General features: G+C 40.4%; 1 protein-coding gene across 1 annotated transcript in view; it reads left to right on the top strand.

Annotated features, from left to right (window-relative positions):
- Positions 1–6,305: 6,305 nt before the first annotated feature.
- Positions 6,306–24,895, top strand: part of LOC126235281 (E3 ubiquitin-protein ligase RMND5A) — a 95,434-nt gene continuing 76,844 nt past the window's right edge. Inside the window, exons 1-2 of the mRNA XM_049944010.1 lie at positions 6,306–6,521; positions 6,640–6,785. Coding sequence (XP_049799967.1) covers positions 6,386–6,521; positions 6,640–6,785 — 282 coding nt within the window. The 5' untranslated portion in view covers positions 6,306–6,385. The remainder of the gene's footprint in view (positions 6,522–6,639; positions 6,786–24,895) is intronic.

The following is a 24,895-nucleotide window of genomic DNA, read 5'->3' as shown; positions in this document are numbered from 1 at the left end:
TATGATTCATATATTATCCCTGCATGAATGGCCTTCCCAGAATCCACACTGTTCTAATAGGAGAATCTCTGTTATAGTTTGCAAAAATATTTTTGCAAATATTTTCTAGGTTGAGTTTAGAATGCTAATTTCTTTACAATTTTCACTGTTGTTTCTTTGAACTTTTTAAAAAATTGATATAACTTTTGATATTTTTTAAGAGTTTGGGATTTTAGATCAGTGCCATCATTCGTTAAATAAGTGTAATAATCTAAAACCACAAAAGTGACCAGCATATTTTAAAAGTTCTGTGTTAATGTCATCTGGTCCACGCGCATTCCTCATTTTTGTACTTTGTAAAACTAATTTCAGTTCTTCCGTTGTGTTAGTATCTACTGTACTATTATGTATTGTGATCCCCTCCTCCTTCTTCAATTCTGAATTTTCTGTTGGCCACAACGTTTTATAAAATTCTTTCCAATGATCTTCGTCAGTTATATTTAGTTCTACAGTATCTTTCTCCATTTTATTTAAGTGTTTAATAGTTTATAGGGAAAAGTTTGCGTTCTGTGTATATCTTGTTCTACTTTAGTTATAAAATGATCCCAAGACTCTTATACTTCTCTTCAGTTTCTGGTGTTTTATTCTCCAGGAGCTTTCTGTGAGCTCTATCTTTTTCTTCATGGCCTTCGCGATATTTTCAATCCAAACCCTTCATCCTTTCTTTTTCCTTAATTTCTTCTTTTTTCCAGTGCCTCATGTGCCGCTCTTTCCATGTCTTCTTTAATATCTTGCCGTTCTTGTTGTGTATCCTGAACAGCTGGAGTGCCTAGCAGGTATTTCTGTGGCCAGCTTTGATAAAATTTCCAAATACTTCCTTGTTAGAGGAAGTATACCTTAAAGACATCCTCAATCTTTGTTTGTCTTCTTGCCCTATATTTCTTCCAATTTGCTGTCAGTGTAACTGTGGCAATGACTAAATTATGATCACAACAAATATCACTTCCTCGGTGTCAGTGTACATCTTGAACTTGAATGTATATCCTGTCGTTGCAGTTATGTAGTCTATTAAAGATCTATAGCCCCTAGCAGTCCATATAAACTTATATATCTCGTTTTTCCAGAAAAAACGTGTTGGTGATCTTTCGCTTGTTGAAAGTTGCAGAAATCTGTGTTATGCTCCTGATTCCATTGCTCTGCTGAAGTACTGACTATTCTTCACAAACAAATTGTGTTTCAATATCAGCAGGAGATGTATACACTGTAGAAAGGTGTAGTAGCGTAATATTTGATAGTGGTGGGGTTTAGTACCAAGCACAGCAATATTCTATTTAAATATAGAAAGGTGACTGACAGCTGTACATAATATAACTTATACTTTGCTAAAAAAATAGGGCTGATAGGTGTATTGCAGATGATCTTTGTTAACATTGACTCCAGAAAAGATGACATATGTATTATATGTAACAGTTATACTAAAGCTGGGGCAAATATATTTTTCTCAATCCAGGACTTGATTAAATTGATATAATTCACATCGAAAATCTATATTGAGAGGGAAAACACCTAAAATGCATTTTAAGGGCGATAGATTCAAAATGCACAGAACCCTTCTGTGGTCCACTGCAAAAAGAAAATAATGGTGGTCTGAAGATGAAAGATGTGGCTGAGAGCAACTTACTATTATGTGTACTCATTACATGTATTTTCGGCAATAGCAACATCAAGACTTGATACAATCTATACCTGAATGAGAACTAACGTGCAAGGTTATGATGTCATTCCTATCAGCTTCTTTGACCATCACGCCGTAAGCAATAAAGTAAAATTATTACCTCATCGAAAAGTAACTGGTATAGGATTCTAAAAATTAAATGCTAATGTGCTCCTGATAGCATTGATGGATTTGGTACATAAAAATAACCACAGGTAAGGCAGATGACAGACTGAGTTTCATTGGAAGAATCCCCAGAGAAAATAATAAACCCACATAGGGGGTAGCTTACAAACCCTCATTTGACCAGTAATGGAAAACTGTTTGTCAGTCTGGGATCTGTACCAGATAGGATTAACAGAGGAAGTACAGAAGATCCAAAGAAGTCCAGTGCACTTGGTTACAGGTTCATTTAGTAACTATGAAAATGGCATAGAGATGATCAGTAAAATTCAGATGTAGATGCTGTGAGAGAAGCATTCTGCACCATGATGTGGTTTAGTGTTTAAATTCCTAGAGTGTAAACTCTTAGAAGAGTCAACCAAAATAGTTTCTTCCCATGTAAGTCTCGCAAAAAGACCATGAAGGTTTAATTAGAGTCATTCGAGTCTTATGGAGGCTTACTAGCAATCGTTATTCTCATGAACCATTCGTGACTGGAACGGGAAAGAGGAATTGACATTGGTACATAAAGTACATTCCGCCACACATCGTAAGGTGGTTTGCGAAATATAAATGTAAAAGTAAATGTAAACTATGGTACCAAAGCAGGAGTGTGGATTAACAAAATCACTAGTGATAATCCATGTGTGTCAAGCCACAAGACGTGAGCAGCCTAACTCATTCACTTCTAAGACAAGAAGAATTGGCTCTCAGTATTATGAATAGTGCTCAAGATGAGATGTGGAAAAGTGTCAGAGTAACTGTATTTGCATCGATAAAACCAATGTTTATGGTTTTGAATTAATTAAGATTCTTGTGCTTGACAACATGAGACAATGTTTTCCTTGCAAAAAATTATCTTAAATGGTCTGAGTGCCAGTGATATGCAAGGAGGGACTTTGCGTAGTATAATGTTGGAAGCAGCTCCTGTCATCAGTAGAGAATGAGTAGGGGAGAGGGTTGTACCTAGATGGTAGTACACCTAGGAACACACAATGTTTTTTGGTCGATACTTCAGTCTAGTGATCGATTTTAGAATTACATGAACGAATGCACGTTGGAAATCACCATAAGCACTTTCCGCCATTTTCTAGAGTTTTCGCTGTTGTTGGACATCTGGTTGTGTTTTGCACAGCATTTGTAGGTATTTTGTGTCCTACATGTTTAAGTGCTGTATAATATATTAAAGCTATTTGGAATATATTGTTAATTCTTCAGGTACAGAATTTTATGGTGAGTAAAATGCTATATACAGTATTTTAGCACTATTCATGTAAAATGTGGTCAGTTAAGCCATAGTTTGTCAGTCATACACTACGTTGTACCTTGAGACAGAAGAATGTCTCTTACAATGGAACACATATTACTTGCAAATGGACTGAGCTTCTTTAACATCTTAACAATTTTACCTGTCTTTAAAATGTGAATTTTTGATAGTTTCCAGTAACTTATGTTTCATAATGTATTTAACTGGTTATTGGTTTTTGACAATACTTCTGCTTAATTTGCTTTCTCTTACTGATAGCCAGCTGGAGTGGCCGTGCGGTTCTAGTCGCTACATTCTGGAGCTGAGTGACTGCTACAGTCGCAGGTTCGAATCCTGCCTTGGGCATGGACGTGTGTGATGTCCTTAGGTTAGTTAGGTTTAACTAGTTCTAAGTTCTGGACGACTGATGACCTCAAAAGTTAAGTCGCATAGTGCTCAGAGCCATTTTTCTTACTGATTACTGGTGTGAAGTAGAGGGATAATACAACAGGTGGAGTATTAAATACAATATTGAAACTTTTTCTCAATTGCAATGCTTTTAAGTTTCAGTCCAGTACTTGTTTCTGAGTACATGCCCATGTTGTAGCTTAAAACATGTATCCACATTTGTAAAATCTTAATTTTTTAGAATAATTTTCGTAATTTTGGTAGAGTCCGCAGCAAATGAAAAGCAAACCATCATTTGGAAATGAAATAAGAAAATATATGATACTTCTATAAAAGGGCTTGCTAGAGACAAAAGTCTGAAAAGTGTACCTAGGTACTGCACTCTCCTATATGTAATACAATATGCATACTGAAAGAACTTCCCTTTGCAACTTCAGTGTATTTAGATATTCATTCAGTGATAAAACAGTATAGTCGCAGGCTGTAATGGTCAAGCTTATTTCGTGATGAGCGCCATGTCAGAATCACTGATATTGGCATTTCCCGCCTAAACTCGGCTTGCCTTGTAAACTTGGACCCATTATTGCAGGTCAGGAGCTTGACAAAATTTATGCTTGGTGGGTAGTCTATCGCCACTGGAAGCTGTATCGATGGTGGCAGTCGAAATCGTCTAGGTGATGAAGCAGCTGCACTAGTTAAAATGTCTATCTTTATTTAAATGCTGAATCTCTTTAGAACAATTTTGGTGAGAGTAAACCATACTTAATTTCACTGGAACTGGAATATTTGATTGTTGTTTTGGTGACTGAGTTTGATTGTCCATACAAACTTCAACTTCATTAGTGAGGCTGGAGGCAGCTAGGAACTGTATTGCTGCAGGTAATATTGAGACTTTCATCTGATGTATTTGTGCTAGTGTTTGAGGTGATTGTTTAGGATAATGATCACAATTTTTGGTCATAGTTAATAATAGAAACTGTACTGTAGGAAATAGTATGTTTTCCTTCGAATTGGGTAATTAATCATCTGTTAAAAGAACGTTGCATACATATCTTCTGTTGAGGTTGCTCTGATGCATTCATTAATTATTTTTATCATTGTTTTAATTTGAATTCACTGTTGTATAAGGCCACCATGCACAAATTTGTGAAATGTTTCTAACAAACATTCAATGGGTTTAAGCAAAAGGTATTCTTTTTCGACAAACACCACATGATTTATCCATGCAGTTTATTTATTTCTAAGTTATTTCGCTAACCAGTCTACAACATTATAAGGATACAAGGGTCAGTTCTTTAAAAGATGCATGGGCTTCAAAGTGCCAGCATATAGTAAACCCCTATGATACTGACGTGAACCAAGCTAATAGTCTAGGTCATACATTGCTCACATCAAGAGCACATTACAAAAACAGCTGGAGCAATTGTAAGCTTCAAGTCTCCTTTCTATCATAAAGGCGAGATTCCATAAGACGCCTACTAATAATGCCATAAAATTTTCGATCTCAAGTAGAATCATATATTCCACACCATCCTGTTTATCTCTATTGGCACTTTATTTATAATTTTCTGTAATGTGTTGTCTGTCGGGAAGCCTTAATGAAAGTCAAACTGGGAAAAAGTTAACAAGTTCTGCTGGGTTAAGTGAGTCAATATTCTATCATAGGCCACTTTCGCAAACAATTTTGAAAAGACTAGAAGGAAATAGGTCTGTAATTAGAGGAGGTGGCTTATTAATAGGTATTACTGGAGCATATTTAATTCTGTCTGGAAATATCCTGTAAATCAACCATTGATTACAAAAATATATTAGAGTAATCCTATCAAATCAGTACAAGATTTTAGTATTAAGCCAGAAGTATCACCCACAGAAAAGTACTTCTTTTTAGTGATCTGATGAATTCTGTTTCTTTATTAGAGCTGTATTTTTGAAATTAACTGCTGTTGCTGGTGCAACTCTATTCGGTCATTTATAGTGGTGCGACAACTGCTGCCAGTGTAAGGAAGTACTTATTAAATTTGATGCTCATTGTTTCCATTGTAGGTCTACCCGGATGTACTGTGTTACCCTCTACTTGGAAACTGCAGGCAGCAAAGTTGCATGGCTGAGTCCCACATTCACAGTGGCGCTGCCCCCCCTTGGATTTTCATGATTTTTGCCACTCGGCGGTACTATACGCAACGAGCTTGGTTACTTACCTTCCTGCCTCCAGCATTACATTTATGCGATAATTAATACAAACTGCTAATACTATTTATGGTGTTAAAGTAACATAACACTATATACTACATGAATAATTAGTCATTCGTCTTAACTACGAATAGGTTTTTTCATAGCACCAGAAGAGAAATTACGACTTTCATTTGTTGTTACCTCACACCAAGGCCTCGAGGCCTGCAGTCGTCTCACCGCGGCACCTGCTGAGCTTAGGCAGCAGGTAGCCACCTTTTTCCTGAACGCTAGCTGCCGCTTGTAGTGTACTGCCCGTTCAGAGAATTTTGGTCCTTGCCTGAATTGTGACGCCTTGTGAGTGCAAAAGTTACCAATTTTGCAGAGAATCCTGAAAATTCGGCAGTGCTTATCCAAAAACATTTTATAATATAGCATTTGTCAACCCATGTTTCCATTAAATTCGCTGTTGTTTCCAGTTTGTGCTGGATAAGAAGTGAATACTTTGCTCCCATTCGACACGCGCCACTACGGTAAAGATATTTACCCTTGTACACGGCCAAATTTTTTGGAATCCTTTTTCTTCGCCTTCTAGTGGTTCCAGCGATTCCAAAGATGTAATACCTATGTGTCCTCGGTAGCTTTGTTTTGTCGAATGTTTTTATTTATCTTAGCTTAGTTGCAGAAAACAAGTTGAGTATTTGACAATGGATGCATGTAATGCGGTTGAAAGAGAAGTTGACAAAGTATTATCGAAGTTTGGGGGAATCAATGAGCATGCTGATCGTGTTTTGAGAGAAATAACGGACAACTTAGAAGACCTAAAGAAAGAGTTTGCTGAAGGTAAATGAACTTTTAAAAGTTTGTGTCAATTTTTCTGTGTACGCATTGTGTCACAGTGGCCGCATTAGTGCTACGTTTGCACGGTTTGTCAGTACTGAGTGCAGTTCCTTATTTTCAGGACCCGTAGATTATGAATTGACAACTGCGCAAATTGTCATTCTAAAGCAAACTCTGGATAAAGTCCGAGAAACAGTTCAGCGACTGGCTACGGATCACCGCGATCTGCACAGCACCGTCTCGAAAGTAGGGAAAGCAATTGACAGAGTGAGTGAGAACTTGATTTATCATCAGATTTGCTAGTATGGATCTGTAGTGTAACTCATTTAGAGTAGACATAAATGCTTCACTTGTGCTGTTTTGTTACGAATTCGACTGGGGATGACGAAATACATATAACTGTGTTAACGAAGTATGCTGTCAATGTGTGTGATGTTATAAAATCGAAACTTGTTAATTCTATTACTCAAGCTTCGAGTAAAGCTGCAAGCTGATGAACGTATCATAGTAGAATGTATTATTAATTATTTCGTAATACACTTTCTTTACCCGGATGGTATTTTGTTTTGTTTTCTTTGTCATGTCAGGAACGTAAATTTCAACCTTTGTCTGGAGGCATTGCCAAATTCATAAAGAACTTATTCTGTCGTTGAATAAAGTGCATTTGTGCAATGCATGTAATATTAACATATGGATTGACTTACGTATATATGTTTGTAGGGAACCCTAGAGTGCCTTACATACATTTGTGTTTCAGTTTCAATTGAAATTTTATCACACTGATAATTTGTTTGCTCGTGTTACATACAAATCTCATAAATTGACTTATGTATGACTGAAACTCATATCAGGTAGAAGCATATGAATGTTTAGAGCTGTAATATTAAAAATTAGTTTTAACTGCGTTGCCAACTCACAACCAAACTGCCACCTCCCAACCTAAATTAGATTTCAAGCTACACTGCAGATCCTAAAAAACTAATATAAACTCGAAAAGAAATACTGTCGGTGGTCTGTTCCTTTTCTGTTTGCACTACATGACTTCACATGCTACATCACTATTATGTCATAGGACAGAGCTAACAATCAGTATCAGTAAGTACAGTTTATTCCCAGTTATACTGAAATGTCTGCTACCAACACAAAAATTAAACATCGTGGCTACTAACTCCACTTAATATCACACACATAAGTTACCTAACTAAATAAATTGGTGACACAATAACATGGAGCAAACTATCCACAATGAAGCAATATATTCTACCAGCACTAATACCCCAAATAACTCTAAAAAATAGTATTTACATAACACAGAGGACTTCAACAAAAGGGCAAAGCTAAACTTGCCATACACATGTTTCACCATAAAACAGAGATTGTAACTCAGAAATAGAATGTAACTGAAGGATAAAAAAAATTCGTCAAAACAAAAGAAAGCTTAATTAAAAAACCAAAAATATTATTTAAAGCCCACTATAATGACAAAAAGCTGGTACCATACATCAAACAAACCCATTCCAAATCTTCCCTAGATGTAGGGGTAGCATGTTTGACTAGTAATCAAGATGTCTCTGGTTCAGTCCCAGACATTACCGAAATTCTGAATCAAAATGGTCAGGAGTAGCGCCCAAAGACTTCTGGTACAAGGAGCCACTCCTATGTCAAAGGGGACTGAGGAGTAGACAAAGGCTCAGGTCTTACTCATACCATTGAAGTGGGAATGCTGTAACTAATAGGTAGAAGAATCAGCAATAATCTTTAGCATGAATGTGCAGAAGGTAATACAAATCACTGCACTGAACACTCATAAGGTGTAGCCACATGACATATGATCTGTAACAATGAAAAAAGTGTCATGATGACTTCTTCATCAGCAGAAGATTGCATCTTCAGCCATCATTTAGATCTATGGTAGGATTTACAGTCACACAAAAGTAACGTAATATCAGTAGCACCAGAAAGTGGTGTAATGGGAGTAGGTAGATACAGCAGAGAGTGAGTTACTATAAATAGTTCAATTATAGGGTTTTCTTATCAGACTCAGTGTCAAACCAGTACCAAGAACAATAATTCAGTTATACATGGGCAACACCACAAACAGCAGATGAAGAACTACGGAAAGTGTACGAGGATATTGAATGTGCAGTTGAGTATGTAAACTAAGGGGGGAGAAAGGAGAGTAACTAATAGTATCAGCTACATCTGAACTTTTTGCATAATCAGCAGTGATGAGTGAAAATTCACGCCGGACCAGGACCTGAAGCTAGGATGTCCTGCTTACTGGTTGAATTCACCACTGCATCACCTGGTCATAGTGTTTATTGCAAATGCACCAACTATCTCGGCACACTCCATGGCTGACTCTCACTCCCACCCAGTGCCACCTATCCTCACTCCCTGTCTTTGTTGTTTGTGCTCACTAATTTTAGATTCCCGCTGAGGTGGAACATAAATCTGCCTCTCCCTCCACCTTCAGTGTATACAAAATTTATCTCATTTCCTGTGGCATCTGTTCTTTTGGACATGTCCCAGTCTGGCACGCATTTTCACTCTCTGTCACTGATTTTGCAAAATGTTCCTGTGCAGCTGATATCATTAGTTCATTTCCTTTCCTTTCTCCCTCCCCTCCACCCACAGATTTAATTTACAAAATATCCATCATAGCTGCGTGTTTCATGTTGTGTCTGTTCTTTTGGACATGTTGATGCACTCATATCACAGCATGCAAACGGCGATGAAAATCTAATAATTGGGAGTCGTTGGAACCCTGTAATAGGGGCAGGCTCATAAGACAGAGCTACGGACAAATATCATCTCGGTGGTAAGAATGAGAGATTGAAAGACTGGTGGAGTTTTCTATTAATTTTCACCTAGTAATAGCGAATACACTGTCCAAAAATCGCAAGAATACACTGTTAGAAATCACAAGAGGAGGAGGAATACATGGAAGGGGCCTTTTAGTGTATAGCTAAAAATAGTGCAGTTACGATTTGAGTCATGGGATGATTCTAGCTGAGTTACATAATGGTCAGACAGATATTCTGAAATTAGATATTGAATTGTAAGGCATGCCCTGGAGAAGATGTAGACTCAGATCACAATTTAGTAATGATGAAGAGTAGGGTGAAATTTTAAGAGACTCTTCCAGATGAATCAATGTGGAAAGAAGTGGGATAGTGAAATATTGAGGTGTGATGAGATGTTTGAAGTTCTCCAAGGCTCTAGATCAGCAGTCAGCAACTGGCTGGACTGTGGCAGGTCAAAAACTGGCCCACCAAAAATGTTTTGAAGGTACTAATTATGTATTGAAATTATTTTAAAAAAATATTTTTCTTTAGATAGCACTTTGTTTGATTGCACCCTTATAATTTTTTCTGGTACAATTAACTGCTGAATAATTAGAACTCTTAATAGGTACGTATAGGTGGATTAAATACGTAGTTGCTATGCTGTGCAGTGCAGGGGAGTACACTGAAGATTGGGGATGAAAGGGAGCAAGCTGGCCCACCAGCACTGCATGTTGTGTCAATCCACGTAAAAGCTCTGGACACACAAATGCAACACAAGAATTTTATTTGATTAACAAGGAAATTTTATAAATAGATTTCCTACTCTGGCAACCTCTGAAACGTCTATTACATGGGAGAAGGCATATTCATTTAAATACCATTTTTTGTGCTCGTAACTGGAATGATAGCTTAAAGCTACTTTAAATGGAACTTCGGACTAGTTCACTCTGTGGTAGCAATCTTTGATAACAAAGCGCCTCCATTGCAGTGCAACTCCTTGGGTGTGCGGCAGCATACACTTTGACAAGGAAGTAGCTCCTTTGCAGTTCGTTGGTACGTGCTGTGTGCTGGGCACCAGTATTTTTGTGATGAAAGACTCTAAATACAGTACACAAATTTTATTGCCACTTCATCAGTAGTTGTTGCTATCTTGTACAGAGCATTTTGTTGTTCTCGAAGCTTACAACATTTCTTTTGCATTGATATGGTTCCTAGTGAACAGTGAAAAGGCCTGGAGCTGTTCCAATTTGTCTCATATGCAGCAGAACTGTCAGTCTTGTTGAAAGTGTCAATTTAGAGCGACACTACAAAACAACTCGTCAGCAGTTCCATAACAATTTTCCTCTGGGCAGTGAAGCACATCAAGGAGATCTCCAGCCATATCTAGCTTCTTACAGAAAAAAGCACAACTTCCCTAGTTTGTTCTGTGAGCTAGCAAGAAAAATCTGAAGAAGCAGTGATGCATGTGTGTTGGATGCTTAATTAACACCAGAAGCTGTTTTGAGGCTCTGAGATGGTAAAAAAATGTATTTTGGAAGTGGTTGTGGCACTTTTTGAAGAGAAGTATTATGTTGTTGCCACAGTTCACGGTATTCCATTATTGACAAGAAGTAAAGAACCAAAATTTGACTGCTGTTTCCTTGAACATCTGCAGAAGGCACCTTGTTACGGTGTCTGTTTCAACTGACAGTGCCACAGCCATGATCGGCAAAGAAAAAAGACTAATAAAGAGAATCAAAGATAAAAGTGCTGGGCTACTATCTTATCAGTGAATAACTCACCAGGCAGCTGTTTGTGGAAAACTTAGTGTGACTCTGAAAGAAGTAATGGACAAGTCGATTAATTTTATGAGGTCTCGATCTGCCCTTCAGCACAGTCAGTTTAGGAGTTTCTTTACGAGTGTGATTTGGTGCATTCTGACCTACTGCAGTACCACAACATATGTTGACTAAGTTAAGGTCAAGTTATCGAACGTTTTAGCAAATAAAAGGCGAAGTAACATCTTTCTTAGAAATCCTGGATTCACAAGAAGCAAGAAACTGTTGAGAGTTCCTAGCAGACGAATGCAGTATGCTAACTACAGCTTTCTAGGAATATGTTCTGAAACATTTAAATGCAGTCAATACCCGTGCTACAAGGAAATGGAAAATTAATATGTGATTTGATACAAAGTGTGTGTTCTTTCAGTTGCAAGCTGGATATCTATGAAACAGGCATTGCACATTAAGAATATTATCACTTTCCAACAGTTTTTGTATATAAAAATACACTCATGCTCATAAATTAAGGATAATTGCAGAATGTGGTGCCACACAACGTGGCACTACACAAAAAGCATAGGCACATAGGGAACACACACGATACAGATATGTAAGTCCATGGTATTGGCGATAAGTTGAGAAAACCGTCCCGAAACATATGTGCTACAAAACACCACTGTTTCCTGTGCATGTACCCCGACATCAATATGGGATATGATCACCACGCACACGTACACAGGCTGTACAACAGGTTGGCATACTCTGGATCAGGTGGTTGAGCAGATACTGGGGTATAGCCTCCCATTCTTGCACCATTGCCTGTTGGAGCTCCTGAAGTGTCCTAGGGGTTTGAAGACGTGCAGCGATACGTCGACTGAGAGCATCCCAGATGTGCTTGATGGGATTTAGGTCTGGAGAACAGGCAGGCCACTCCATTTACCTGATATCTTCTGTTTCAAGGTACTCCTCCACGATAGCAGCTCGGTGGGGCCGTGTGTTATCATCCAGTAGGAGGAAGGTGAGACCCACTGCACCCCTGAAAATGTGAACATACTGGTGCAAAATGACGTCCCGATACACCTGACCTGTTATAGTTCCTCTGCAGGGTTGTACGTGCACCGATCATAATCCCACTTCACACCATCAAACCACAACCTCCATGCAGGTACCTCTCAAGGACATTAAGGGGTTGGTATCTGGTTCCTGGTTCACGCCAGATGAAAACCCGGCAAGAATCACTGTTCAGACTATACCTGGACTCGTCTGTGAACATAACCTGGGACCATTGTTCCGATGACCATGTACTGTGTTCTTGACACCAGGTTTTACGGGGTCAGTGGAATGCACCTTTCAGGTCCCCAGGTGAATAAACCATGTCTGTTCAGTCGTCTGTGGACTGTATGTCTGGAGACAACTGTTCCAGTGGCTGCGGTCAGGTCCCGAGCAAGGCTACCTGCAGTACTCTGTGGCCGTCTGTGAGCACTGATGGTGAGATATCGGTCTTCTTGTGGTGTTGTACACTGTGGACGTCCCATACTGTAGTGCCTGGACACGTTTCCTGTCTGCTGGAATCGTTGCCATAATCTTGAGCTCACACTTTGTGGTACACGGAGGGCCTGTGCTACAACCTGCTGTGTTTGACCAGCCTCCAGTCGCTACCCCTCATAATGTCATCAATGTGTGTTCTTTGAGCCCTTTCCAACACACAGTCACCATTAGCACTTCTGAAAACGTCTGCACACTTACTCGCTGCACCGTACTCTGACATGCACCAACACACCTCTGCGTATGTGGACTGCTGCCAGCGTCACTGTGCGACGACCGCAGGTCAAATGCGCTGCGTGGTCATACCCCGAGGTGATTTAAACCTGCAAACTGCCCCACCAGAGCATTGTTTCACCATTTATCAATCAGCATTATCCTTAATTTATGAGCATGAGTGTAGTTCTGGAATAAACATTTCAGTATTCTCAAATTCCCCCCCCCCCCCCCCCCCCCCCCCCCTCTCTCTCTCTCTCTCTCTCTCTCTCTCTCTCTCTCTCTCCAGATCTTAAGAAGGAATTTGAATTTAGATTCAAGACTTTTCTGAGAGAGAGAAGCTGTCACAATTCTTAAAATCGCCTTTTGAAGTTTCTCCAGGATCAGAATGGATGGCTGTGGCTGCAACATTGTTGTGCCTTTTAAAGTCTATATTCCAAATGGAGGTAACAGACTTGCAGGAAGGCATTTCCTTACAAACGTATAAAACTGCATCCGCTGAAGAATTTTGGAGTACACATGTCCCAGAAAAATATGAAAATTGCGAAAAATTAGCCATGTACCTTATGTTTGGCTCCACATACAGTTGTGAAATTTCATTTTCAAAATTTTTTTGAAGAACAGGTATTGCTCAAGACTAATGGCTGCCCACCTAGAAGACACTATTCACTTTAGTTGCTCCCCACATGAACCTAACTTTAAGAAACTGGCTCAAGACTGAGAATATAATTTCTCCCACTGATTTTAATACAAATTTGCATATCTATTGTATTTCGTATTTTGTGAGTGAAAATTAAAATAAAATATTAGTAAGGAATATTGAGGGTTTTCCTCCTTTACCTCAATAAAAATTTTCAAAAGCATCTGGACCCCATCAAAAATTACTTGCTTGGCCCCCTTCTTTAGATCACGCTGTAATGAATGCTACAACAGGTGTTCAGTTGAAGAAAATGAGCACTTCAAATTTTCGTGCCTGATGATAAAGGTTTTCCAGTCCAAAATTGCTCTACTTCAATATCTCCTTTCTTCTCAAATCGTTGAGGGTAAATTTACTGTGGCATTTAGGACAGGTCAAGAGATGTTCTGTATCCTGATATCCATATCTTGTCATATTCATTTATGAGGCCCAACTTGAGCAGGTTCGCCTTCACTAGTGTTTCACCCATTCTGATGTGTTTGAGAGGCTGTCACAAGTCTTGCATCGCAATTTCTCACCACTGGGCACTTCTAGCAGGGGAGAGCAATCATCAGGAGGCTTGGTAAGTTCAATATACAAGAATCTATTGCAAATTCAAATCTTCTAGGCTCACTCAAACAAGGAATGGTATGCATCAGGGGTGCAGATAAGCTTCCCATTGTGTTCCGACCAGCTCTTCAGGAGTTGAGGTCCGTAAATCTGACTGCCTTCTGTAGTTTATCAAGCAGCATTGATTTTTGTGCAACTGGTTATTAGTGAGTATGTTTCATTTAGGATAAGTAAACCTTCTCAGCATGTACCAGGCACGCATATTTTGTTGTTAGGAAGCACAGTGCCTTGGTTGTGGTTCTCAGTACCTTTGGTCTTGTTCCCATTTGCTGTCAGCTGATTTTCTCAGTATGTTTTTTGCAAGTTCATGACAGGTCGTCTTGCAGTGGTGCTAGAAAGGACAATCACAGAATTTGGACCAACAAATACTGGTAGAAAGAAGGTAACTGCAAAGAAAACTTGGGTAATGGAAGAAATACTTCACTTAATCTACAAAAAAACAGCAAGTACACAAATGCTCAGGAAAAGACAGGCTTACAGCAAGAATGAAATAAGTACGAAGTACTGGGAAACCAAGGTGAAATGTTTGCAGGAAAAATATTAAGGTATTGAGAAAGGAATGGTCATATGAAGGACTGGTTCAGTGTATAGAAAAGTGAAAACCTGTGGCAAAATTAAAAGCGAAGGCTTCAACATCAAGTGCAAGAGGAGTTCCACTGCAACGTGCAGAAGAGGTAGTGGGTTGTTGGAAGGGGTACATTCAGGACCTCTGAGAGGGCTGAACTGTCTGATGTAAGGAGTCAATATGAATGACAAAGATGTTCTGGTATTATAGTTCAACAGAGCTGTCAAAGACTTGTGATTAAATAAAGTGGAAACAATAAAAAACATTCTCTCGAATTTCTAAATTCGTTTGGGGGGTTAAAACTAAAGGAGTTTTGAAGTTGCTTTGCAGAGTCAGTTTCGATGGATAGATACCAACAGACAGTCTCGAAGACAGGAAAGGCAGGTACATGTTTTCAGTGTTCGGACAACCAGCTTTAAACCTCATGCACTCAAGAGAGGCAGTACTGATGACACGCTAGATAATGGAAGCAAGACTTAGGAAAACTCGAGACACATTTATATGGTTTGTTGACCTAGAAAAAATGTTCAGCAATATAAAATGGAAAATAGATGTAGGCTGTGGAGGAAGATGCATAACATTCAGTGTGTTAAAGAACAAGGATTGAAAGTAAAGAATGGAAGACCAGAACCGAAAGGTATAAGATGGGGATGTAGTCTTGCACCCCTGTTCATTGAAGAAGCAATGATGGAAATAAAAAAAAAAAAAAAAAAAACGGTTCAGGAGTGGATTTGAAATTCATTGGGACATCAGTGACAAGAATTGCTGATGACATTGGTTGTTGTTGTTGTGGTCTTCAGTCCTAGAGACTGGTTTGATGCAGCTCTCCATGCTACTCTATCCTGTGCAAGCTTCATTTCCCAGTACCTACTGCAACCTACATCCTCCTGTATCTGCTTAGTGTATTGATCTCTTGGTCTCCCTGTACGATTTTTACCCTCCACGCTGCCCTCCAATGCTAAATTTGTGATCCCTTGATGCCTCAAAACATGTCCTACCAACTGATCCCTTCTTCTAGTCAAGTTGTGCCACAAACTTCTCTTCTCCCCAATCCTATTCAATACCTCCTCATTAGTTACGTGATCTACCCACCTTATCTTCAGCATTCTTCTGTAGCAATGACATTGGTATCTTTGGTGAAATTGAGGAAGTATTGGAGGACCTGCTGAACAGAGTGAATGGTCTAATGATCACGCTGTCGATTTAGAGTAAATCAAAGTAAGAATAAAGTAACGAAGAGTAGCAGGAATGACATTAACAATAAATGTAACATCAAAATTGGGGACCATGAAATGAAAGAATTCTGTTATTTTGGGATCAAAATAATACCTAATAGATGAAGCAAGGTAGATGTAAAAAGCAAACTAGCACAGTCAAAGAAGTTGACAACCATCAAACATGGGCATTAATCTGCAGAAGAATGCACATTTGCAGCACTGAATTGTGTGGGAGTGAGTTGCGGACTATGTGAAAATGAGAACAGGAAAGAATTGAGGCATTTCAAATGTAGTGTTGTTGGATGTTGAAAATTAAGTGGACTGATAAGGTAGGCAGAATCAGGGAGGAAAGCAAGATGTGGGGAAAAAACTGACAAAAAAAGGCGGACAGGATGATAGCATGTGTGCTAAGACATCAGGGAATAACTGCCAAGGTACTTGTTGGAACTAGAGAGAATAAAAACTGTAGGGGAAGACAGAGATTGGAATATATCTAGCTGACAACTTAGAACATCTGTTGCACGTGCTACTCTGACGCGAAGAGGGTGGAATGGGAGAGGAGTTTATAGTGGGCTGCTTCAAACCAGTCAGAAGTCTGAACCCCAGTAAACAAACAACAAAAATCAATAAAGTAACAACTAAACTACATTTAAATTATAAAAAACCAAATATGGTTAAAATAATAATAATAATAATAATAATAATAATAATAAACAAGTAAGTGGAAAGAGATTGCAGCTAAAATGCACCTACTCCGACGTAGCTAATGAACAGGGGCCTATTCGTGCCTGTAAGATGGAAGAGTGCCTTTTACCCTTCCACACAACAGATGTGTGTGCCCCCCCCCCTCCCCCAACCTCCCTTTTTTCCCAGTATCCCTCACTATCATTAGTACAGATCTGAGTCTCATAATTTTTTAACTCCACTCTATGATAAATCACAAGATGGTTGTAACCCGCCTCCTCCACCCCACTTAAAAAGCAATGCCATCCAACTCTATTTAACAGTCCTCTGCAATGAATTGCTCCATAAGTGATAGCAAAATCCTCTTAGACTTATTTTCCAGCTACTGATGTACATCATCTGAACAACCCCCCACCCGAAACTACAGACTCTTCCCCCAATCTACTTACAAAAACAAAACTCATTAGTTTCTGCTCCTACCCCCAAAAGATCCATCTATTTAATAATTCCCCACATATTTCATGACAAAACAAAAACCTAACAACCACTGATACATTTGCTAACACCCATTTCTTGTATAGGACACGTAATATGAAATTAATACAAATAAAAGTAAGTCAGCAAATTGAACCTCAGTCTCTCAAACCAGATCCTGCAGTGGACTGAGCCCTCCCAACTCATCCACATATCTGAAAAATGACTAGCAGACACTTCAGTCAGATGTGTATTTTCACCACATATGACATTTGTAGTACTCATGAATGATACCCTCCTTTTGAAGATATCTAACACTTGACTGCAAATCTTCCATTCTTAACAACATACAGCTAGTGAATGTAACTGATGGACCCATTAGGCTACAGCTGACCCGTACATTCTGTTATTGTAACTTCAGCAATGTATCCTGTCTAAGAGGTGCTACAAAGTGAAATGGTACAATGGTTAAAGATATTGAACTCATGTTTGGGTTCAGTGGTTTTCACATGAATGTTCATCTCCTCAGATTGAGGTTTCTGTGATTTCCTTTTATCACTTATGTCAAGTGACAGTATGATTTCCTTTAAAATGACATTCCTTGTTTCCTACCATCCTTTTCCTTGCCATCCCCCCCCCCCCCCGCACACCTTCCTCTCTGCAGTTAGAACTCAGTATTTAATGTTGTTGTTTCTAATAAGCCTTTAAATGCAAATCTGCTTCAATTCTCAGGTGCACTTGTTCATGTGGACACACAAGGTTTTTTTTTTTTTAAAAAAAAGAAAAAAAGAGAGGCAAGAGGGAAGTGGTTCTAGAATTTTTGCTGCGCGGGGTAGCTGCGTGATGTGAGGCGTCCTGTCACAGTTTGCGGGTCCCCTCCCCGTCGGAGGCTTGAGTCCTCCCTCGGGCATGAGTGTGTGTGTTTTGTCCTTAGCGTAAGTTAGTTTAAGTTAGATTAATAAGGGACCTCAGCAGTTTGGTTCCATAAGATCTTACCACAAATTTCCAATTCCTATAATATTCAGCTTATTGAATTGAATTACAGGATATATTGATAGCACTGAGAGAGATGAAACATCATGTTGCTCTGAATTTCCTCCCATCTTCCAGTTTTTTCAGTACTTTGTAGATGATTCAGCAAATGAAATAGTCTATAGTGCCCAGAAAATTGTTCCCCTGCCTCGGTGCACGGGAAGATGGAATGCTATCGGGTAGCTATACTCAAACCTCCAAGTTTAGAGTTTTCAGAACAATGTGACACTATGATTATGTGTGCCCTAAGAAGTGCATTGGCAGTGAATTGTTGGCGTATGGCACAGTCATGCAGACACAAGATGCACTGGAAAACTGGCCATGAGCTGCAGGTGGCAGTTACTCCGTGTGTTGCGTTCCGCAGGTGGCATATGGAATATTGATAGGAGAATGATGCTCTTCTGTGGCAATACAGTATTCACATAATTCTCCTCCTCCCCCTCCCCCTCTCTCCTGCAGTGTCGGGGGCTAGAATAGACCCACAGCAATTCCTTTCCTGCCGTAAGAGACAACTAATAAGAGTTTTTTTATTTGACCACATTTTTACATTGGTGTTTTGACTATTCTTTGGACTTCTCAAGATTTTTGCTCTTTTCACCTTTTTAATACTCCCCCCTCACCTTTTTTGACTTTTTAAATTCTGTCCCCATTTTGGGTTAGGCCTCCACTCTCCAAATTTTACAGAACTGCGGGCCATTTGGGAAAGGGTTTCTTACAGTGATGTGTTAACTGTCAGCTGTTCACTGTGCACTGTTATCTTTTGTACCTACCAATCAAGTGGATTTATCTTTCCACCTGAAATCCAGTGTGTTAGCCAGTCCGTTGTTTTGGGGTCATCATGTACCTTCTCGGTGGTAGCCCCCTGACAATGCAGGGATCGCACTGTGGATGCCTGAGCCGTAACCTCCCCGTGTCAGCCAAGGAGTTGGTGTCTATCCACTTCTGGGTACCACTGAAGCTTTTGTCCTAGCCTTCAAAGGCAACATTTTGTCTTGGAAGCCTAAGGTCATGGTTTATAGGTGTCATGTCAGTCCTTATTTTCCTATTCTGATGAGATGTTTTAGGTGCCAAAGGTTCAGACACATGTCCTCCCGCTGTTCTAATCTGTAGGGCATATGGACGGGCATCCCATGAGAGCAGCCTCATACAGTCAACTGTCCAGAATCGTACCCTCCTCTTTCACCACAATGCTCAGTCTTCAGGAAGGAGAAAAAAAATTCAAGGGGACAAAATGCTTGACCACATGTCTTATCAAGATGCAAATAAAAAGTTTGAAAGACTTCATCTGACTGATGTGGTCTCAAATGATGTGACTGTTATGTCACAGCCGTGTCGGCAAGACCACCATTAAGTTTGATCCATTCATTGTGGATCATCCACCCCTGTGCTAATCACTCCTATTGGTGGTGCTCCCCATGGGTGCCACCTCACCAGGCAAAGGCCACCTGGCACAGTAGTTGTTGCCAGGAGTCCAAGTACCCTGAAGTGGATAGACACCTACTCTGTGGCTGACATGAGGAAGTTACAGCTCAGGCATCCACAGTGCGATCCCTGCATTGTCAGGGGGCTACCACCGAGAAGGTACATGATGACCCCAAAACAACGGACTGGCTAACACACTGGATTTCAGGTGGAAAGATAAATCCACTTGATTGGTAGATACAAAAGATAACAGTGCACAGTGAACAGCTGACAGTTAACACATCACTGTAAGGCACCCTTTCCCAAATGGCCCGCAGTTCTGTAAAATTTGGAGAGTGGAGGCCTAACCCAAAATGTGGACAGAATTTAAAAAGTTAAAAAAGGTGAGGGGGGGGGGAGTATTAAAAAGGTGAAAAGAGCAAAAATCTTGAGACGTCCAAAGAATAGTCAAAACATCAATGTAAAAATGTGGTCAAATAAAAAAAAAAAACTCTTATTAGTTGTCTCTTACGACAGGAAAGGAATTGCTGTGGGTCTATTCTAGCCCCCGACACTGCCGAGGAAAGGAAACCTCAATCTGAGGTTTCATGCAATAAGGTCTTGCAAGACACCTCCTGATCCTGGTCATATTTCAGGGTTGTGCGGCAATTGGGGGAGGGAATGTCAGCTTCCTTGCCCCCAAAACCTATAGCACCAGTCGTTCCCACATCATGAGTCCAGCCACAGATGCCTACTCATCCTCTGGCGTCTTCAGGGATGAGTACACCTGTCAGAGTGCCCCCTCTCAAGACAAGGACCAGCAGCCACAAGGCTGTGGGCCGAAGAATGGTATGCTTCTCTTCACTCCCCGAAGATAGAATTGGGAAATCACAGAAATCAGAGTCACAAGGATAAGAAGGATAAACAGAAAGATAAACGAATCACACAAAATTGGATGTTCTATGACATGGTAGCAAAGTAATCACACTCATTTTTTGTATTCACCACTGTCTCTCTCAGACCTGACTCCAATGCTCCTTCAATGGATCTGTAACAGCTACTGTCACCATCTAACAAAACTCCGTCATCTAATGGCAACACACCTCCCTACTCTGAAAAACTACAAACCATACTGTACCAATTGTGTTAATGTTGAGAAAGCATCCACTAGCGTCTGAACCTTCATATGCTCTTATATTTCCAGTGAGTAGGTGCCCATTACCACTGCACTAGAAGCCATGGCCATTAGTGTCTACCTGTTGGTTTGGATAACAATATGTAATGTTTATCTACCCCAGATGGACCTTACCAAAGTCATGATCTATTAGAGTTATTAGAACAGCTACCTCACCCCTTCCTCTTATTGGGGGACTAGAAAGCTCATACTCCTCTTTGGGTCAATTCCTTTCGGAATTGGACGTCTGCCATTCTCATTACTGGAACTGCAGCACATTTCAGTGCTGCCCACGGAACATACTCAGCTATTGATCTCACAATTTGCAGCCTGAGTATCTTGCCCCTGATTAAGTGGCGTGTCCATGGTGATCTTTGTGACGGTGACCATTTTCCTACATTCTCTCCGTCTCCACTCACAGCCATCTGGAACATACTCCAAGTTGGTCACTTCAGAAAGCTGACTGGCAGGCTTTTGGAACACCACATGGCGCTTCAATGGCACAAGCACCATCCCTCTATGGATAATTTAATATAATTCAAGAGACTCTAGGCCAATATATGCTTTTTGTTAACAGACGTTTACAGATGCCTAAGCTTATTGTATTAACACCTATGACCAACCACCTGAACCCCACTTGCCGCTACTGCCTTCTATTGCAAAACGGCAGAAACAGAGTTGTGGACCTAATATTATTCCTGCAGTTTTGCAGTCAGTCCTGCAATGGATATTGACAGTGTGGTAAAAGATACTATTTATACTATTATTCATGCTGCAGTAGCAATGATACCCTACACCTCCGGCTCATCTCGACGACCGTCAATGCTATGGTGATCAGAAGACATAGCCACAGCTATCAGGGAACACCACATGGCGCTTCAACGGCACAAGCATCATCCCTCTATGGATAATTTAATATCATTCAAGAGACTCTAAGCCAATATACGCTTTTTGCTAAAGAAAAGTAAGCAGGAGTATGGGAGCAATACGTATCATCATGCGATCCCACACATCATTGTCCCAAGTATGGACTAAACTCTGCCACATTTGCGGCCATCCACCACCCACGGCAGTTCATGCCATCTTTGTCAGTGTTAACATCTGCACTTATCCCGTGGTACTTATCAAATTGTTTTGCAGCACACTTCAGAGAAGTGTCTCCTTGCAGTAATTATCATCCTCATTTCCTGACCCAGAAACACCTTATTTAGTGCCGCCCACTATCCTTCCATGCACATGGCTCTCTTATCATACAGCATCCCTTTTAGTGAATGTGAGCTCACAGTGCTTTGGCAGTGTGTCAAGATACTGCCCCTGGACTGAACAAAAACCACAACCAAATGCACAAACTTCTTCATGCTGATGTCATGAGACATATCCTCGGGCTTTTTAGTCGTATTTGGCAGGAAGGGCAATTTCCCTCTCAATGGTGGGAAGATGGTACTAGGTCTACAACTTTGCTTCCACCATTTTTTCTCGAAGTTCAGGGCTTTATTGTGAAAAATTTACAAAAAAAATTATGATTCATAGTATTGCCCATCGCTAGCCACTACATTCAACCATCTTTCGGATAGCATATAAATCCCGTTGCGGAAGAACTGGGCGTCTAGTGTGGGGATCCATGAATCGATTCAGTTTTGCACTTGTTCATATGATCGGAAGTGCTGGTTAGCCAGACTGTATGCCACTGATCGAAAAAGGTGGTAGTCAGAGGAAGCAACGTATGGAGAATACGGCGGGAGGGATAAGACTTCTCATTTCAACGTTTCCGTGTATATTTTGACGGCTTTTGCGACACGGGGTTGAGCACTGACTTGCTGCAAAATTACCTTTACGTGTCTATCACTGTATTGTGGCCATTTGTGTTTCAGTGCTGGGCTCAAATGCGTCAATTGCTTTTGATGATGATGTCCTATGACTGTCTTCGTCTGTTTCAGTAGCTATGAAAATGTTCTGTCTCCCCCCGCCATGCTGGACTTAGACATCAAAATCATCGTTCTTAGGCATTGAAAATATTCTCTGCACGTTCTTCCACTAATAGTTCCCTCACCATTGGTCTTACCCAACATTTTAAGAGCCACAGTCACAGATTTCTTCATATTAAAGCAGAAAACTGAAACTTCCCGCAACTGGTGAGAAATGGATACATAATTTGACGTACTTAATCGAGAATAACCTTATGATGCAATCACAAATCGACTAATATTTTTGTGGCATTATGTTTACAGATGCCTAAACTTATTGTATTAACACCTATGACTAACCACCTGAACCCCACTTGCCGCTACTGCCTTCTATTGCAAAATGGCGAAAACAGAGTTCTAGACCTAATATTATTCCTGTCCAGAAACTGGTGAAGGACCCACATCTTTTAACTCACTACCGGCCATTCTCTGTGACAAATGGGCTATCTTAAGCTATTCGAATGAGTGGTTAACCCCCGTCTTTGTTGGCGCCGTGAAGCCAGAGGGCATATGCCATGATTCCAGAGTGACTTTTGGGCATTGTGGTATACCACAGACCATCTGGTTTGTCTGGTATCTGCAGTGTACAATGCTTTTGTGCATCCCAACATCTGATTGCTGTGTTCTTTGACCTACAGAAGGCATACGATACCATCTGGTGACATCACATCCTATTAACACTGCATGAGTGGGATTTCCAGGGCAGTTTATCCACTTTTATCCAGAATTTCCTATCTCTCCATCTTTATCGGGTCAGGATAGGTGTGACCCTCAGCAACCAATATGTAGAAGAAACTGGAGTCCCTCAGGGATTGGTTCTGAGTCTAATCATGTAGGCTATCAGCTTCAATGGTATTGTAACTGCAGTGAGCCCCACAGTCTCTCTGTTCTCTCCGTCACTGTATGTGGATGATCTTTGTCTGTACTGTGCCACTGCATCATTGTGCGCCACTGAGCACCAACTTCAGGGGACTGTCTGGAGAGTATATTATTGACTCCTGAATCACGGCTCTCAGTTTTCTCCTGCAAAATCATGAGTTGTGCATTTTTTGGTGACCCTGGACTGTGCATTCGCACACAGAAATGTATTTTTTTGACTAGTTACTTGAAGTTGTTTAAACTTTCCAATTCTTACATATTTTATTTGACAACAAGCTAAATGGCTGCCATGTGTCTGCTGGTTCAAGGCAACTGGCATGAAGAAGCTAAATGCTGTCTGTTTTCTTAGTAACTCCTAGTGGGGTGTGGGCTGCATAGCTCTTCTGAGATTTTACAAAGCACTGATTTATCCCTCTTGGACTATGAATTTGTTGTCCATGGGTCAGCAGCACTGTCCGTACTGAGATGCTGGATCCTGTTCACTACACTGGCATGTGGTTGGCAATGGGGGCCTTCTGTATGAGCCCTATTGACAGCCTCTTGGCAGAAGCCCGTGTCCCAGCTATGCAGGTTAGACAACAGCAGCTTCTGGCAAATTACACAGTCACAATCTGTCCCCACAACCAACAGTTCAGACTGTTTGTGCATCACCCAAAACTGGGTAGATCAGCTGGGATCTGACTGACTTGATACTCTGCTAAAGGACCTCCAGCAGCCTCCTTTAGTCTGTGTTCCTAGAGCTCCCTCTCAACACCCCACATGTTCTATACCCTGTCCTGTGATACTGATGGCCCTTTTTTGTGGCCCCAAGAAGGATCCTGATCCTACCCTTCTCTGACATCTGTTTCATGTGATCCTTCATGATTATTCTAATTCAGTATGCATTTACACAGATGGATCCAAAGTCAAAGACCGGGTTGGTTTTACTTCTGCACATGCAAGGGGACATGAGAAGCACACTCTGCCGAGTGCCTGCAGTGTATACGCTGCAGACTTGTTTGCCATATCTGAGGCTTTACGGTATGTCAAATCCGTAGCTATGATGAACTTTCTGATCTGTAGTGATTCCGTGAGTAGCGTAAAAGGGATATCCCTGTTCTATCTCAAATATCTTTTGGTCGCCAACATCCAGGACCTACTGGTTGACCTCTATGGCTCTGGAAAGACAGACGCTGAGCCACATAGGCATTCCAGGAAATGAACTCGTGAACATCTAGATAAAGATGCTATTACAGGAGATCAACTTGATGTCACAATACTGGGCACTGAGTTATGATTACAGTGTCGACACAATGTTTTGAGGCTCTGGGAATTGGAATGGCAGGCTGTTATGGTCCACAATAAGTTAGAGGGATGAAAGGGTCCACCAAGGTG

The sequence above is a fragment of the Schistocerca nitens genome, chromosome 1, assembly GCF_023898315.1.
Source record: "Schistocerca nitens isolate TAMUIC-IGC-003100 chromosome 1, iqSchNite1.1, whole genome shotgun sequence".
NCBI lineage: Eukaryota > Metazoa > Arthropoda > Insecta > Orthoptera > Acrididae > Schistocerca > Schistocerca nitens.
This window is presented reverse-complemented; position numbering and strand designations above follow the sequence as displayed.